Source organism: Phalacrocorax aristotelis, chromosome 4 (assembly GCF_949628215.1).
Source record: "Phalacrocorax aristotelis chromosome 4, bGulAri2.1, whole genome shotgun sequence".
Taxonomy (NCBI): domain Eukaryota; kingdom Metazoa; phylum Chordata; class Aves; order Suliformes; family Phalacrocoracidae; genus Phalacrocorax; species Phalacrocorax aristotelis.
In genome coordinates, this window is record NC_134279.1 from 81,155,407 (window position 1) to 81,172,672 (window position 17,266).

General features: G+C 51.9%; 1 protein-coding gene across 4 annotated transcripts in view; it reads left to right on the forward strand.

Annotated features, from left to right (window-relative positions):
* The window catches only part of PTPRA (protein tyrosine phosphatase receptor type A), a 133,967-nt gene that overhangs the window by 11,690 nt on the left and 105,011 nt on the right, over positions 1-17,266 (forward strand). For all 4 annotated transcript variants that reach the window (XM_075092218.1, XM_075092219.1, XM_075092220.1 and 1 more), the window contains exon 2: positions 16,721-16,855. In XM_075092218.1, coding sequence (XP_074948319.1) covers positions 16,838-16,855 — 18 coding nt within the window. In that variant the 5' untranslated portion in view covers positions 16,721-16,837. The remainder of the gene's footprint in view (positions 1-16,720; positions 16,856-17,266) is intronic.

Below are 17,266 nucleotides of genomic sequence, written 5' to 3' on the forward strand. Positions count from 1 at the left end.
TTCTTTATGTATTTTTGGAAGCTGGCACCTAATTTTACTTCAAAGCAAGTCAAAACACTGAATAAAACGCTCCAAAGCTTTCAAAGCATTTGAACTATGTTGTCCCTTCAGACATTCTCAAAGTAGCTTCCATCCTGGATCTGTCCCCCAATGCTGGCTCTGAGCTGTGCCCAGGTTGCAGAGGCACTTGGACCTGCCTCTGGGGAGAAGAGAGAGGCCCAGGGAACATCGGGAAGCAACAGTGTGGCGGGGAGGAACTGGTTGCACATGCACTCCTTAAACATGTCCTTGCTAATAAGAGCCACTTGAATTTATTTTTGAGCGTGAGTTTGGTCCATTCTATTCCAGGGCTAAATTCATGGCTTGCTTTTTGGACTGCCTCCTCCTTCCCTCCAGCCCCCAGCTGCCGAAGCCTCCCTTTGCCACCATGCCCTGGCATTCGGCATCGCAGTATCTTGAACTCCTGATGTGCCAGCTGGAAACGCTGAGCTTGTGCAGGTAGAAATTTTGGAAGCAACAAAAAACCTGATGGTTTCAGAAACTTTCTACTTCAGCAAAACCTTCCTGTTTCTGCTGGATTTCCCCTTTGCTCAGAGCCCGGTGGTGCTGAGTGGGCGCCTCGGACGCTTGGCTTGTTTCGGTCTCTGCGCAGGGTGGCTCCCAGGCTCCGCCGCAGCTCCTCTTGCAGACGCCCTCACGCGCTCGCTCCCGATGGGCCCAGGCTGGAGCCGCCCAATGTGTGCCTGGCTGTGGCGCTGGGGAAGCATCGCCCCCCGCCCTGCCCACAGCAAGGCCTGCCGAGGCCAGCGGTGCTGGGTCACGCCGAAATCTCCCTGCAGATCCGTCCTGCCATACAGGAGTGAGGCGCCGAGAGGACGCTTTCATCCATTTTTATATTCCTGCGGTGAGCTGTTCTTGGCTGCGGATGTGGAGGGGCAGGATCCAAGAGCCAAGAGATGATCTTGGAATTAGAAAGCCTGGCAGTACCCGCACTGCCCTTTTCCCCCCCGTCCTTCTTTGCTTTTACAAACCTCTTCCATAAACTGTCTCCATTGACAAAATCACACTCATGTCAAGCGCTTGCCTGCTTAATTCTTCCACTTGTCATTTTTCTTTCCTCTGGGCAGGGTTGTTTCTCGGCAGCCTGAAGTGCAAAGATGCCTATTCGTTAAGTCTTTCCTGGCTTCAGAGTTGAAACTCTTTAATATTCCTGTCTTCTGTGAGCTCTCTTCCATGAGCTTCCCTGCACTCGCCAGCCTGCTCCCGCTTACTGATGCCTGCCTTGCTCCCAGACTGAGTGCCCGGGGCAGGACCGGGGTATCCCTGTTGTCTCTTACCAGCTGCCTGCTGTCCCCAGGGGTAAGGGGAGAGCCCTGCAATACCGGGGGGAGCGGGTGCTCACTGCGAACTGCCAGTTTTTTAAATACTCTAAGCCTGAAGTCTCTTGCTTGGAGAATAGATGTGACATGTGTAACGATGCCGGCTGCTTCCCGCTTGAGTTGCCTACCACCCTATCCAAAAGGGTTTTATTACCTCTGAAGTGGGGCTCATTCAGCTCACTTGAGGTAATGGGCGGCTGAAAAACCAACACTTTTGCTTTTTCCTAGCAGAAAATATCCTGCAGAGGACTCATTATTAATTATAAGCTGCCAAACGTTGTCATCTTTGATAGCCAGGCATGTACTATTAGCTGAACTCAGTGGTTTAGTCCCATTCTATAACCTCCGTTTAACCTTGATGCCAGCTGTGCCTATTTCACCATTAATATTCCCACTTTCTGCTTAATAACTGGGGTCCAGCCCCGTCTCATCAAAATCCGGTGGTCTCTGGGGCTCAGGCGCAGCAGCGGTGGCCCCTTAGTGCTTGGTTGAGCAGTGAGGGCATCGCCCCAGCGTTGAAAGGGAACTACGGTGTGAAGAGGTGATTAGTTGTTATGTGGCAGAGGTGAGCTGATGTAAGGTGTAGGAGAGTTTATTTGCCTGCTCCCTCCTTTCTGCACGTGTTGGGCCACATCTGAGGATGGGGTGAGGCAGCTCGGCTTGCTTACCTTGGCGTAGCACTGCTCTCCCCGCCACAGCACCCTGTGCTGGCTGGCGTGCTGGCAGGTTAGCGAGGTGAGTTGGCCAGTGCAGTGCCTGGCAGGGGCGGCCATGGGAATGCCTGGGGTGGAGAGGTGGAGGAGGAGGCAGCTCTCACCCGGTGGCAGCGGTCCTGTGCTCATTCTGCTCGGAGGACCCCCAATAACCCGCTGCAGACCCTCTCCCATCTCCAGCCGGCGCCTGGACTGCCTGATGCTCGCCTCTTGGTAGGCTGAAATGGAAATGTGGAAAACAGATGTGACCTGACGATACTATCTTGTTTAACTATCTATATCCAGATGTTTCCAGCTTGTCATGCTAATTTCCACTTGGAGTTATCCAAGAGCTAAATCCAAGATGCTCGCTGCCTTCATCTCTGGGAAGAGGAGTCAAACTAGCCTTAACAGTAGTGGTGCGATCTGTTACTTTGCTCGATCCCACGTCTCTTGCATCCAGGTAGGGCAAGGCTGTCTATGCCCAAACTGTCCCGTGTATCTAAAAATCTCCGTCCTGTAGTGACGATTTTTCTTTCTTAACTGGATGAAAGGACTGAAAAGCAAGAGGAATAACACTATTTTGAGAGCAATATGTGTTTCAGGGGAAGTACTTTGCAAGGGCTTTTCGTCGTGTCCTTTTCTGATGATAGCGTGGATAGCTGTCTCCAGGGAATGCCCTTCCCTCGAGACTCCACATTCCTCTCTTAAATGTCGTTGGCTCGTGACTGCCGAGCACTGAAGGACTCGTATGAATTTTTCTAACTCCATTTGAAAGGCAAGCTGTTCTTCCAGCCTCTTGCAGAGTCTGCATGACAGGAGACGCTGTAATTGGGCCACAGCGGTAATTATGTTTGTAATGTGAAAGGCAGAACAGAGTCTAACATTCTCATCCTTGACCGGCTCTGTGGGGACTCAAGGTAGTTAAAAAAAACCCAAAACCAACAAACCCAACCATTGCTTTTGACATTTGAAATTGGTCTGGGCAAAACATTAGGAAACAACATACTCCGGGGGACAAGATGATCTAATACATCTGACTTTAAAGAAACAAGCTCCCGTGGAAACTTGTTTCCATGCCTATTCCAGAGCTCTGGCCTCTGCCCCAATCTCCCCCCGTACCCTCTCAGCATCGCCAGCGAGTTCCCGCTATGCTTCTCTTCTGCCTTTTATTTTGTGCATCTACCCGAGCTAGCTCCATTCTGCAGTAACCAATTCCTTGTCAGAAGAAAGGCTTCCAGGATGCTATCGGCAACTCATCATCCCTTCCTGGAGGAAAACTGCTTGCTTTTAAGTATTTTGCTCAAGATCTTGACTATTCTAGTGCAGCTGAGGCTTCCTGCGTTGGTTGACCTCCTTGGGACGAAGTTGCAGCCAGCTATGTGCTAAATGCTCTTAAAGCTTTTAGATTTAAGAGCGAAGTCTGGAGAGCTGATCCATGCCAGAGGATTTCACCGTCACCACTTTGTTGTTCCTTTGAGGTTGCAGTGGCAATGCGTGATAGCACCATGATTTACAAACAGCAGCTCTCCGCCGTTTAATGCTGTTGAATTTTGAGGGGTGTGGAGATGGGAGCTGAGCCAGAGCGAGCCACAGGGGTTGGATGTCCCCGGGGCTGTGGGAAGTCACAGCTGGAGTGCTGTGGTATGGGCTAGGGATGCTCCTTCAACGGCAGATCCTCCCCGGTCCTTGCCCTAGCCAGCCCTGGCTGCAGTTCAGACCTTTATAGCTCTTCAGTACAAAGGCAGCGATGGGGACTTGGCATCCCAGGTGGATATGAGCTTGTTTACATCCAAGTTACTTGAGGTTTTCATTTAATAAAGGCTTGGCATTCCCTGTTTGGCTGCCTTGAATGTTAGACTGATTTCTTGTATGCAATTGTAGGTGTGGCGTGGACTTTGCCAATAGGATGTTGCTTATTCAGACCCATTCCTCTTCCCTCATGCTGCGTAAAGAATATAACGCACTGTCTGTTCAAGGTCTGATTATTGCTGGTTTGGTTGGGAGCAGGTGCCAATGGCCGCTCTGGGCATCCATGAAACGATAGAGGAGAAGCTTGCCTGACGCTGACTGTGGCTTCTCCCCGAGTCCAGAGGATTTAACCTCCTCAAAAGGCTTCCATTTTTGTGAAATTCACCTGTAACAATGAGACCTGAAAACAAATGAACTACCATCTCTAGCAGACTGACTGCTGTTGGTGTTTGGGTTTTTAACCAGGGTGAATGAGTCAGTGCAGCGAAAGCACCAGAACCATTGGTTTCCTGTTTTCTGGAGGCCGGTGGATGGCTGTAGGAACAGCTCTTGCCTCTGTCCTGCTGCCCATTACAAAGAGGGTATTCCCGGTGTGCTAAACTGCGGACAAAGAGGAAAAAGTGCTCTGCACGGTTGCTTCGGTTTGAGGAGCAAGTTTTCTGCTCCTTCTGCTCTCTGCTGGCTGTCCCTGGCTGCAAAATTTCTCACTGATTTAATACCCCAGGAGAAATCCTCTTAAAAAGAAGAAATGGGATACAACCATCTTCCCCCTCATCCTTTTCTCTGTGGGGGCAGGAGTGGTGCTCTATGTACATAAAGACCAGCCACTTTTCTGAACACCATGTGTTTTTCATGGCACGCCTGCTGAAATCCCTATGTTATGCCGCTGCGCCTCCTACTGCCCTCTTCTCTGTTTCACTTGAGTTGCAGAGGTCGCTTCATCGGGGTGCCGCAGGCGTTTGATGTTCTTCTCTGTCTCCCACATCCTGCCCCTGGCTATGCTGCTGACCTCCTGCAGGGCGATGGAGATGTTCCCCTCACTTTTGTTACTTGCTTTTTCCTTTCTTTAAAGCTTTTAGGGCCAGGGCATGTTTCTGAGAGTGTCTAGATGTTTCCCCTTGTTGGGACTCTATGCTATGTGTTTTCTCTGCTTCATGTTCCCAAAAGCAGGACCAGACATATGCAGAGATCAAGACCTTGTCTGAACCTGAACTTCTAGTATTGTTACTCTAGCTGATGTCCATAGGCAGCTACTCCTAGTCACTCCATGGAGAAACCTTTATAAATTGGGTTTACGCTGTAGAACCTCAATGCAAGTTGATTACAAAGTCACTTAAAGTGCAACAGAATAAAAAGAGTTAGCTGTAATGAGGTTAAGGCTTACAAGGGCCAACAAGATGTTCCATTGACCCAGCAATGTGCACCTGCAGCCCAGAAAGCCAACCGTGCCCTGGGCCGCATCCCCAGCAGCGCGGGCAGCAGGGCGAGGGAGGGGGTCCTGCCCCTCTGCCCCGCTCTGTGAGACCCCCCTGCAGCGCTGCCTCCAGCTCGGGGCTCCTCAGCACGGGAAGGACACGGGGCTGTTGGAGCGGGGCCAGAGGGGGCACAAAAATGCTCCGAGGGCTGGAGCCCCTCTGCTACGAGGCCAGGCTGGGAGAGCTGGGGTGGTTCAGCCTGGAGAAGGCTGCGGGGAGACCTTATTGGGGCCTCCCAGTGCTTAAAGGGGGACTCTAGGAAGGATGAGGGTGACCTCTTTATCAAGGCCTGTTGTGACAGGATAAGGGGTGATGGTCTGAAACTAGAGGAGGGCAGATTTAGGCTGGATCTAAGGAAGAAATGTTTTATGATGAGGGTGGTGAAACCCTGGCCCAGGTTGCCCCGAGAGGTGGTCGATGCCCCATCCCTGGGAACATCCAAGGCCAGGCTGGATGGGGCTCTGAGCGACCTGATCTGGTTGAAGATGTCCCTGCTAATGGGAGGGTCGTTGGACTGGATGGGCTCTAAAGGTCCCTTCCAACCCAAACCATGCCGTGCTTCTATGATTGTAAGGTAGAGACCATGGAGGATTGGTGACTATGAGGTTCCGGCAAACTCATACCAAACCCTTGCATTTAGTCCTTGGGATACAGCTTGGTATCTCAGGACCATCCTTTGCATCCTGGGAACTCATATTGTTTGTTGTTCACCCCTTCTTCTCAAGAGAGGAATGCAAAGGCATGCAATAATGCCATGGAAGAACGTATATGCTCACGTGTGAAGCCATGGCTTTGGCTTGTTGGCACGTGGGCGTATCTTTGTGGAAACCAGCACTCGCGGAGATGGGAGCCAACCCGACTGAAGCCAAAGCAGATGGGACGCTCAGACTGAACCAGCCCATCTAGTTTATGCTTTATTAATTAGACGTGTTATCGGAGACATCTGTATTTTCTTCTCTTTTCTCTTTCCAAACCAGTTCTTCTGCCTCTTTGCCCACAGAGGTACTAATGAGGAGCACAGTCTGAATCTTGAAGATTTGCATGGCAGCGCTCGTTTGTCGTGGTCTGTATAAGGCTGTATAAACTTCGGGGTGAGAACGCAGCGGAGCTTTGTGAGCTGAGGGTCTCATCATTTCTGGAGTTGATGATGCTCTCCTGGTAGCACGTCCTGCCCCGCGCAGTGTCAGCGTTTGGAAACACTTCCACCCCGCGCGTTAAGCTACGCTGCTACTTGCCGTAGGATGCTTAGAAACATACGTGGATCCAAAAAGGTGACTGGATAAACTCGTGGAAGGAAAGCGCCAAGATCCCTGGGCAGAAACAGCCTGTGCTGGAGACTGGGAATTGTTCGGGGAGGAGAATGGTACGTGCTGGTCTGACCCTGCTTCCTAGGCCTGCTGCTGGTTGCTGTTGGAGGTGTTGAGTTAAAGGCATCCTAGATGTGGTCGGTCCTGCAGTCTCAGGCTGTAACTGCACACACTGATTCTTAAGATTATAATGAAGGAGGCAAAAACCTTTCGGAGGTTAAAGCGCTTGCTCAGGTGGGAGCTGGGGTAGAGGTTTCCGTGGATTTCCCTTCGGAACCCTCTCCCCCCACAGGTTAATACCTGTCACCTCAGTGGCAGCACCCTTGCCCGACACCAAAGCGATGTGGCCTGTCAAGCCCAGTGCGGGAGGCGGCGCCACTCTGTAAAGCCATCCTGTGCCTTGCGTCCGCCCGTCAGAGCCGTGGGGCCGTGACACAGCTGCTGGCCACCGAGGCGGAGGGGACATCAGCGGGTTCGCTTTCTCTCCCACACTTCTCCAGGGAAAGTGCTCGATGGGTTTGTCAGACAATGTGGGTATTGCGCAGATCCCTTCCCTTGCAGCAGGGCAGACAACGACCATGGCCAGGCTCTTCCCCTGCACATACACCCAGCACGGGTTCTCCTTGAAGTCCTTTGTCCCAGGCGTGCCTTTGTGTATGTACAGCATCTACCGTGTTAACAGGATGCTGGTGGCTTATATCAGTGAGTTAACTGGGTCCCTCGGTGCAGGGACATTTCCTGCTGCTGCATCCTCTTTCTAAAGCTGTGCCTCTATCTCGGGTACTTCACCGCTGATGGAGATCTGCGATGCTGAGCTATCTGCCCAGCCTGGAGCCCGCGGAGGCTGAATCGCAGATAAACCTTTGGGATTGCCCTCAGGCTCGGCGGGACGCACACGCTGAGAGGGCCGCTGGAGGCATTTTAATTGCAGTGCGTTTATCGTGCTTACTGTAAGCACAGCAGGATATTGCTGCTCCGCTGGAGCCATGCATCACCCTGCGAGGGTGTATCGATCCTGGAGAGCTGTGGGGCGCAGGGATGCGCTGGCGGAGATCTCCGCCGGTTTGTTTCCAGCTGGGGATGAAACCTCTCCGGGTCCTGTGCTTCCTCCTCACCTTGTGTCAGGCTTTAATGATTTTCTAACACGATTTCGTATTGTGATTCCGCTCGCTGGAAGCAAGAAGCCCTGTTGCTAGGGGTGGGGGGAAGAAATCCTCAGGAATACTAATCTTTGGCGGTCCAATGCTGTAGATAACATTGAGTCACTGCTGAAAGCCCCAGAGCAAAACAGATGTTAAGTTTCTAGTGACTAAGTATAAAAGGTACCAGATGAGCAAAGTTTTAACTGAAGTGTTTAATTTGAGGTTGGCAACTGAGACAAAGCGTGAGCAAACAAGGTGCAGTGCAAAAAACGAGCCTCTTTTCTGTCTTAGAATCGCCTGTGTGTTTTCAATAAAACTCTCTTCCATTTTTTTCCCCTTTTTTTAAAATAGGTCTTTCCGGCTTGACTCATTCTCGCTGTAATTGTAACCTTTAGTTCTGGGTGGGAAGGCAATTGCTTTGCAAGGCATGAGGCCGGTGGTAGGGCGAGTGGGCTTTTGTTGCTGCCTCTGTCATCTCGCTGTTTGTCAAGTCGCTTCTCCAGGAGCGTCTCGTGTCCGTGAAGTTGGGGATAATTACACTTGTTCTCAAAAAATAAGGAAACTGGACTTAATGGTGCATCCGCTTAGCCTTACTTTTGAATTTGTGAATGAGTAGAGGACTTGGAATCTGAGTGTGACTGTCATCTGCCGTACAGCTGTTAGCCTTTGAGTAAGGGATGATTTTTGAAGACTTATGCTCTTTAAAAAAAAAAAAATAATTAAAATGAGAACTGTGACCCTGGGAACCTGGGCTCTTCGGGCAGCCAACACTGGAAAGTCCTCAAGATGCTGCTGGTCTAGGTGTTAGGTTCCCCTTCCTTTGATTTCTGGCGAGAAGCCTGCAGCACTCCTTGGCTGTTGGAAGCAAAAGTGCTGTCTCCCCTCTCGCCGTGCAGAGCTGAGCCCCTGCACAGGGCAGTGCACAATGTACTGGTGGAACATAAAAGAGTAGGAATTGGGGCCTGGTCCCTCTTCCCAGCGGCATGTGCAGTGAGAGTGCTTGTGGGTGTCTTGGGTCCCATGAATGCCTGACATAAAACTCATCGAAAGTCCTGAGAAAGAGGACTGTGGCCAGAACTCAAGGGTCCGTACTGGGACCAGTACTGTTACATATCTTCATCAATGACATAGACAGTGGGATCGAGGGCACCTTCAGCAGGTTTGCAGGTGACACCAAGCTGAGCGGGGCAGCTGACACACCAGACGGACGGGATGTCATCCAGAGACACCTGGATGAGCTGCAGAGGTGGGCCTGGGAGAGCCTCATGAGGTTCAACAAGGCCAAGTGCAAGGTCCTGCCCCTGGGCCGGGGCAGCCCCCGGTATCAGAACAGGCTGGGGGATGGAGGGACTGAGAGCAGCCCTGCAGAGAAGGACTTGGGGGTGCTGGGGGGTGAAGAGCTGGACACAAGCCGGCGATGTGCGCTCGCAGCCCAGACACCCAACCGTGCCCTGGGCCGCATCCCCAGCAGCGCAGGCAGCAGGGCGAAGGAGGGGTTTCTGCCCCTCTGCCCCGCTCTGTGAGACCCCCCTGCAGCGCCGCCTCCAGCTCGGGGCTCCTCAGCACGGGAAGGGCATGGGGCTGTTGGAGCGGGGCCAGAGGGGGCACAGAAATGCTCCGAGGGCTGGAGCCCCTCTGCTGCGAGGCTGGGCTGGGAGAGTTGGGGTTGTTCAGCCTGGGGAAGGGAAGGCTGCGGGGAGACCTTATTGGGGCCTCCCAGTGCTTAAAGGGGGACTCTAGGAAGGATGGGGGTGACCTCTTTAGCAAGGCCTGTTGTGACAGGACAAGGGGTGATGGTCTGAAACTAGAGGAGGGCAGATTTAGGCTGGATCTAAGGAAGAAATGTTTTATGATGATGGTGGTGAAACCCTGGCCCAGGTTGCCCCGAGAGGTGGTTGATGCCCCATCCCTGGGAACATCCAAGGCCAGGCTGGACGGGGCTCTGAGCGACCTGATCTGGTTGAAGATGTCCCTGCTAATGGGAGGGTCGTTGGACTGGATGGGCTCTAAAGCTCCTTTCCAACCCAAAGCATTCCATCATTCTGTGATTCTAACTCCCCTCCTAGGTAAGCCCGTTAATCACCACGCTGTGTGCTTGCTGGGGTGGCCACTTGCTGCTCAGCATTGCTGCATCATCAGGGAAGGACAGAAGAGCCCATGGGCTGACAGGCGGTTCTCCCTGGTATGAGGGGAGTGAGCCCAAGTAGGAGCTGAAGCCAGGGCTCCATCTCGCTGGTCTTGCGGGAGTTAGCTTTCCTTATTGGCAAGTTCTAGATGATTTCTATTAAGAAAAAGGGTTTTTGGATCTTGTCTGAGGGTGCCTCCCTTTGCAGGATTTCTCAGGAGCCGGTATGCTGAGCACTTAATCTTCCATCCCACTTAAGGGAAGAGGGGCAGACACCAAACCTTGTTGGCGCCTTATTTCACTTAATTCTTGCATTTAATTGTTCTTGATTGGGCTTTTAAGAGAGTCTCTGCCAAAATCAAGAAAGCTAAAAATCAAAACATTTATTGTGGTGATGGAAGCAATCAAAGAGGCCATCGGCTTCCCGATCTGTGTGCAGTGGAGGTAAGGAGCAGGCTGGGTTTAATCTGATCTCCCGGGACGTGCTGGGTTCCAGGAGTTAATTTTGCCCCTGGCTTGTCTGTCTGTGAGTAATCCATTTGTGCTGCAAGTAAATAGCAGTTCCTTGGAGTGAGGATAGGCTTTGTATATTTATCATCCATATAGCTGGTGCTCTCTGGGCCTTTTTTACTGGGTGTTCATCTAAACTAAACTCTTAAGCGATGAGCTCGCCTGTATGAGATCAGATCGCATAGTGACCGACCCGTATTTTTCTTTCTTGCGTGTGCTGTTTCCCTGCAGTTTCTGTCACTGCAATAATCAAGCGGTATCCCTCAAGGTGACTGAGTAGATAAATGTGAGATTCTCTAGCTTTTCTGAGCCAAAACTATGTAAGTACAGTTAGGGGATGGGGCGGCTCATCCTGGAGACCATTTCCAGGCACTTGATGGATGAGAAGGCCATCAGGAGTGGTCAGCATGGGATTGCTAAGGGGAGGTCCTGCTTGACCAGCTTGAGAAACTTCTGTGATGAAGTGACAGGGCTGGCAGGTGAGGGGAGAGCGGTGGACGTTGTCTGCCTGGGCTTCAGTAAGGCCTTTGAGCCCGTCTCCCGTAAGATCCTTGTAGAGAAGCTGTTGCTGTATGGCCCGGGTGAGCACACGGACAGGTGGGTTGAAAACTGGCTGAATGGTTGGCCCCGCAGGGTGGTGGCCGGTGGCACAAGGGCTGCTGGGAGGTTGGTAACTAGCAGCAAACCCCTGGGGTGGATACTGGGTCCGGTCCTGACACGTTCATTAACGATCTGGGAGATGGGCAGGGGCACCCTCAGCAGGTTTGCTGACACACAGACCTGGTGTCCAGCTGAGCGGAAGGGCCGATACTCCAGCGGTTGCGCTGCCATCCAGAGGGACCTCACCAGGCTGGAGAAAGGGCCCGACAGGGACCTCGCGGAGCTCAACCAGGCCGAGCGCAAAGCCCTGTCCCTGGGAGGAACAAGCCCCGGCACCGGTGTGTGCTGGGGCCGTCCCGCTGGAGAGCAGCTCGGCGGAGAAGGACCCGGGCTCCTGGTGAGCGCCGGGCTGGCCTTGGGCCAGCAACGTGCCCTTGCGGCGCAGAGGGCCGGCGGTGTCCTGGGCTGCGTCAGACAAAGCGTTGCCCCCAGGTCGAGGCAGGGGACCCTTCCCCTCTGCCCGGCGCTGGGGAGGCCGCCCCTGGAGCGCTGTGGCCAGTGCTGGGCTCCCCAGTGCAAGAGAGGCACGGGCATACTGGAGCGAGTCCGGCACAGGGCCGCGGAGATGGGGAAGGGACTGGAGCGTCTGTGCCATGGGGAAAGGCTGAGAGGGCTGGGACTGCTCAGCTGGAGGAGGGAAGGCTGCGGGGGGTCTCATCGGTGTCCACAGATACCCGAGGGGAGGGTGCAAAGAGGATGGAGCCGGGCTATTTCCAGTGGTGCCCATGACCCAGGGCCAGGGGCCATGGGCACAAACGGAGACACAGGAGGGTCCCTCTGAACATCAGGAAACACTGGTTGCCTGTTTTGGTGACTGAGCACTAGCACAGGTTGCTGGGGGAGGCTGTGGAGTCTCCATCCTTGGAGATATTCCAAAGCCACCTGGACACGGTCGTGGGCAGCCGGCTCTGGGTGGCCCTGGTGGAGCAGGGGTTGGACCTGATGGTCACTGGAGGCCCCTTCCCCCCTCAGCCCTCTGTGATTCTGAGGCAGAGAGGCTGAGGTCCTCAGGAGATGCAGGGATGGGCTGAGCCCTTGGCAGGGGGGGTATGCCTGTGTGTGAATGCAGCTGAATTTTGGATCACCCAGCCCCGTATGATCACATGGTGTTTGTTGTGTGCAGTGCTGTATAAATGTAAAATGGCTTAACAGTTCTTCTTTTGCTCTTTTGGATTAATTTGTATCTTTGTGCTCTGTGTTTTCTTTCGCTTGCTTCCCCCTTTCACCTTCCCAGATGTCTCCTCGGAGCAAACTTCCGTGACTCTCATTGTTCTGCTTGTTTTCTTTCTCCTTCTTGGGTAAATATATTTTTTTTTAGCTAAGTGCGGTTTCCTAGAGCTTTGCAGAACGGTTTAGTTGCAAAAGAAAGGGGAGAGGTCCTAATTCAGGGTGATAATGAGGATGTCATAATTCAGGTGCATTTCTTCCCTTATCTTTTTTTCTTTCTAAAAATGACTAAAGCCACAAATAAACAATGCTAATTTTTGCTACCATCTGTGAATGCAGGACCAAGCTGTTTCAGAGCAGCATTTTTAGTGCTTTCTTTATCTGTTAAGGGGGGAAGTTAAAAAAGAAAAAGCCCTTTGCATTAACAGCGCTAACCTATCCCCCACAAATTGTAGTCTGTGCTCCCATCTACCACTAAAACCCAAAGCAAACAAAGATTCGTGCAAAGACAGGAAGCGTTTTGGGTGTAATTGCCGGTAGATCTTTGCTTTCACGATTTTTGGTTTCACCCAAAAAGGCAGCCAAGCAGTGTGCGGTTCACTTGGGTGGATTTATTATGAGCTCTCGCTGTGCTCTAATTTGACGTTTTTGGCATCTCTGTGAGTTCTAAAACACCCTCAGTGAGAGTCTGCTGGCCACGCTGAATGAAAATGTCCGGCGGAGGGGAGGGAAGGGCCGGTGCGTGGCTGCACGGGTGAGCTGCGCCCTGTCGACAGCCCTGCCTCCCAGCTCTGGGATATTGGCCTTCAGCCTCTGTTTTTATAATCCTGCCCTGATCCCTCACCTCCTGCACAGCTCAGAGCTGGGGCACCCTCCAGTTCGACCAGATCGAACTGGGAAGCAGGTCTCTCCCATCACCTAAGCCAAGAGGCAGTGGTGTTGGCGGAGTCAGAGGACCTCGCCAGTACCATGCCCTGATTTTGGGGGCTACTTTGGAGGCTGGAAAAAAATCAAACCTTGAATATGGTCCAGAAAACACCGGAACAGGCCTGGCTCCTGGAGCCGGTGTGTTACAGAGCTGGACGGTGCCATGGGGCAGCCCTGCGGTGGGGTGAGCTCTCCCGGCAGAGTCCTCGGGGCTCTTTCTGGTCTGTTTGTCTCTTGTCCGTGGGGGTTTACCAAACCTCCGTGGGGCTGTGCGTTAGCATCACTTGGGGCAGCTTGTCGTGGCGGCACGTGATAGCGTAATAAAAACATAACTGCTTAGCTTTAATGTTTCAGAATGACTCGTTTAAAATGTCCTGTTGGAGATGTGAGGGTCTGGAAGATAAGTAGGACTTGCATGTAGAGGGAATATTGAGTAATGGGCCCATACCTGTATTTGGGGGGGAATATATATTCCATCTCAGATCTGAGGAAGTGGTTTATCTGCTGAAAAGTTGTTTCTCTGAATCAGTGGCTCTGGCAGAAGTCAGCGCTTCCCTGGTAGATGCATGTGAAGAAATCAGCTACTCGGCAATCCCGTGCAAGTTGTGTGATATATACTGTTTAATTATTGATACTCTTTCCATAATTTTTTAAAATAAAGCTTCTTTCTAAAAAGCTTCAGCATTTCTCATCTCTCAGTCTCCCACAGCACTTCATGAAGCGTGCAGGGATTTTTCCCCTCTGCCACAGTCTGGAAGTAGATGATACTTCTCTCAACTTCTTCCATGTATTCTCTGCTTCCAACGTGCAGTATTCCCTTTAGAAATAACTGCTTTACCGAATCCTAGGGCCAGGCACCACCTGCATTTCTGTATTTTATGGAGGCTGAGGTCTGACAGGTTGGTGCATGGTCCTGCCCTTCTGGTCAGGAAGATGGATGCTGAGATGGAAGCAGGGAAGACATCTGTGTCCCTACAGCCAGCCCCGCTGTCCCTATAGCCAACCTTGCTGTCCCTATAGCCCCACTGTCCCTATAGCCAACCTCCCTTTCTCCTCTGAACGTAGCCAGCCCTGTAGATCTTCTCCCACCCTGCCGGAGGCCAGGGAAGTGGCAGTCAGACAGGCAAAGGATTATTGTATCTGACTGGGCTTTGAAATGGGTGGTAGATAAAGCCCTTTGTGTTTACTGGGCCATTAAACGTTTATTAGCCTCTGTCCCACGGTGTTGCTAGCACTGTGAGTAACAGCCGTGATTAAAGTGGAGATGAATGAAGTGGAGAGCGGGGCCAGCAGTTGCCTTTTGCACCCCTGGTTGTAAGAGGAGAAGCAAGTTGAGTAATTTAGGAGCCCGGTTGAGGAAGCACCTGCCTTGGAGAGAAGGGGCAGGTGAGCTGGCAGGCTGGAGCTCCTCGTTATCACAAGGAAATGCCGAAATGGTAGGAAGTGGGAGAATTTAAACAATGACAAAAGGTTAAGAGTTAATTTATCCCTGCCCTTCCTAACAAAAATACTTCATGCCCTGGGATCGGGATGGCTTTTGGGTCTGGATTTAATCAGGTGGAAGGAGGTTCGCCCCTCTCCCTCCGTGCTGCCCTAAATTATTTTGGGGGCCATGCACACCGGGCTCGCCGAGGCCGTGGGTTTCGCTTGCCGGCATTTCCACCATCAGACTTCACTCTCCCTTTCAGCCCCTCCCCAGGCTTTAATAGGGAGGGGAGGAGCATCACCGCAGGGTCTTTGCTGCGGCACCCGGTCGGATGGTAGGGGTTTGAAAGGAGGAGTGTGAAGGGATTACTCTGTATTGCTGGGAGGCCGCAGCCTGGTGATTCACGCCGCCGGCAGTCCCTCTCAAGTCAATGAGATTGAAAAGTGTGTAAATCAGTATGGAATTTGGCATTTTCCTAGAAAAGCAGGGGATATTTGTTTTACTTACATATAAATTACTTCTAATAAGACTCTATAGACATGACGTGATCCTTCCAATCACAGCGTTGCTCCTTGCAGTTCCAAAGTTACTCTTGCTATCCTCTCATTTTAATGATTTAAAAGCCAAAACAAAACATTTCCATGGGAAACATCCGTGGTTGCTGCCGGGCTGCGAAGCGTTGCTGGGAATGAGTCAGGCGGGAGCGTGTCCTCGTGCGCTTGGGGCCTGCGGTGCGAGTGGAGAAAGGGGACAGTCTTGTTTTCACACTCTCTCATTTTGAGTCTCTGCCGAGTTCCTGTTCCACCATTTAGATGTCGTCAGGCTGAGGGATAATTAGAGGGAGCCTGTTTTGCTACAAAGCCGGATCGGGAATCCACGCTGCCGCAAGCGAGCCTGGATTATTTGTTGGGGAATGCAAAACAATGGAGTGGGCGTCTGGGGAGCATTGCGCACCACGAGGGAGAAGATGCTCTGCTGCTTCTTCCCTGTGTCTGCAGAATATATCACCTTTCTACAACTTGGGGATAAATAAAAATCGATCCTTCTGTTTATCACGTGCAAATATAAAAGCCGCCGTTGCCATACTGTGAGTTGGAGCGGGGATCTTGGCTCGTTCCATGGCGCTCCTCAGCCTGCCGGTCTCTGTCAGCCGCACCAGGGCGCGCAGGGGCAGACCCGGAGCTGCCATCGGAGCTCCCAGGCATCGGTCTGGCTGCTGGCGTTGCTGCTGGGTGCTGGTGGGTGGTGCGGGTTCCATGCACAGCACCCTGCTCTTGATGTGAGAGGGCTTTAATGCTTGAATAAAGCATGATAATAATGAACATCAGCTTTTCACTTGCTACAGTTGAGGGGATTGCTAACTTTGGGCGAGGTGTTCAAATAGCATAGGCGGTTTTAGCTATTTAAGACTTGCCTTACCTTATAAAAATGCATCTTGCCTGTTTACGTGTTGTGCCGCATAGCCACAACTCCAGAGGAACCACCTGTCCCCTCCCGCAGATGGACTGATACATGCCTAATGCCACCTCGGAGCCATTTCCGTGAGCAGAGCACAGCTCTGCAGGCCCCTTCCTCTGTGCCAGGCCTCCGGAAGGGTTTGCGTGGTTGAAAGGGTTGTCCCCTTTTCTCACTGGCGCTGGCTGGCCTGACAGCGGTCCTGCTCCGGCCCGCAAACCTTGCCTTCTCTGGAAAAGGGAAAATAACGTTGTTTTTACAGCAGCAGTCTAGATTTGGACGTAAATCTGGCACAGCTGGAGATCTTTCCAGCGTCAGGCTGAGTGCTGTATGTTCTTCCTTGTTCTCTGCAAAATAGAACAGTTTCAGACTAATTTTTCTGTGTTGCTGGTCAGGCTCCCGGTATGTTAGCAGGCTGTGGAGCCTCGGGCTATCCCCAAATGGCCTGAGCTTTGGTCTTCAGTCACCTTCTCCACCCTCTCTGTGCCTTCTGCAGGCCAGTGTACCTGCGGCTCTGCTTGTAGTACTTTGCTAAACTTATTTTATCTGGAGACTACGTTAGTGGCTGGGACAATCTGTTATATGAGACCAAAATTCAAGCGGTTGGGGCAGTAAAAAGGCTGTTTGCTGAATATGGCTGGTCGGTGTGAAATGACTTGCTCACCTTGGCACAAGCTGTTAACTGGGTGTTTCTCTCTTACAGGGTGCATCGAGAATAATCATCAGCCTTAATAAGGATTGATTGTACTACCCATCGTCGTCGCGGTTCGATATTGATCGGAATAGCTTTGACCGTCGCGTTGGGGAGGTGAAAAGTTGGATGAGCGTCCCTTTTAAGGTACAGTAGAAACAAAAATGAGATGTTTTGGGTATGAAGCGAGCACTGCCGTAGCCTTCAGAGGTGCTGCCCGTACAGCTTTCTGCTGGATCACCGTCTCGCAGCCTTGCAACATCTGCACGGTGAAATGTGTGCCCCATCGCTCCCCTCTGGGATCTTACTGAGCGTGGTGGTCGTAGGCTGGGGGGGTTGCCTTTGTTCAGACGCCAACTTTCACAGATCCAGCATTTTCTCTTTATTTACTTGAAAGAGTCTTTCATTTTTGAAATTTTTGGTTTGTGATGCGAGGTGCGAAGAGTTTGGGTAACAGTGTTTGCAGTATTTTGAAGAGGGCTTTTCTTAAGGCTTTTTTCTTGGTTCTGCAAACCAGTGTGAGGCTGAAATACACTGATCTCTGCTTTTACCTTGGCA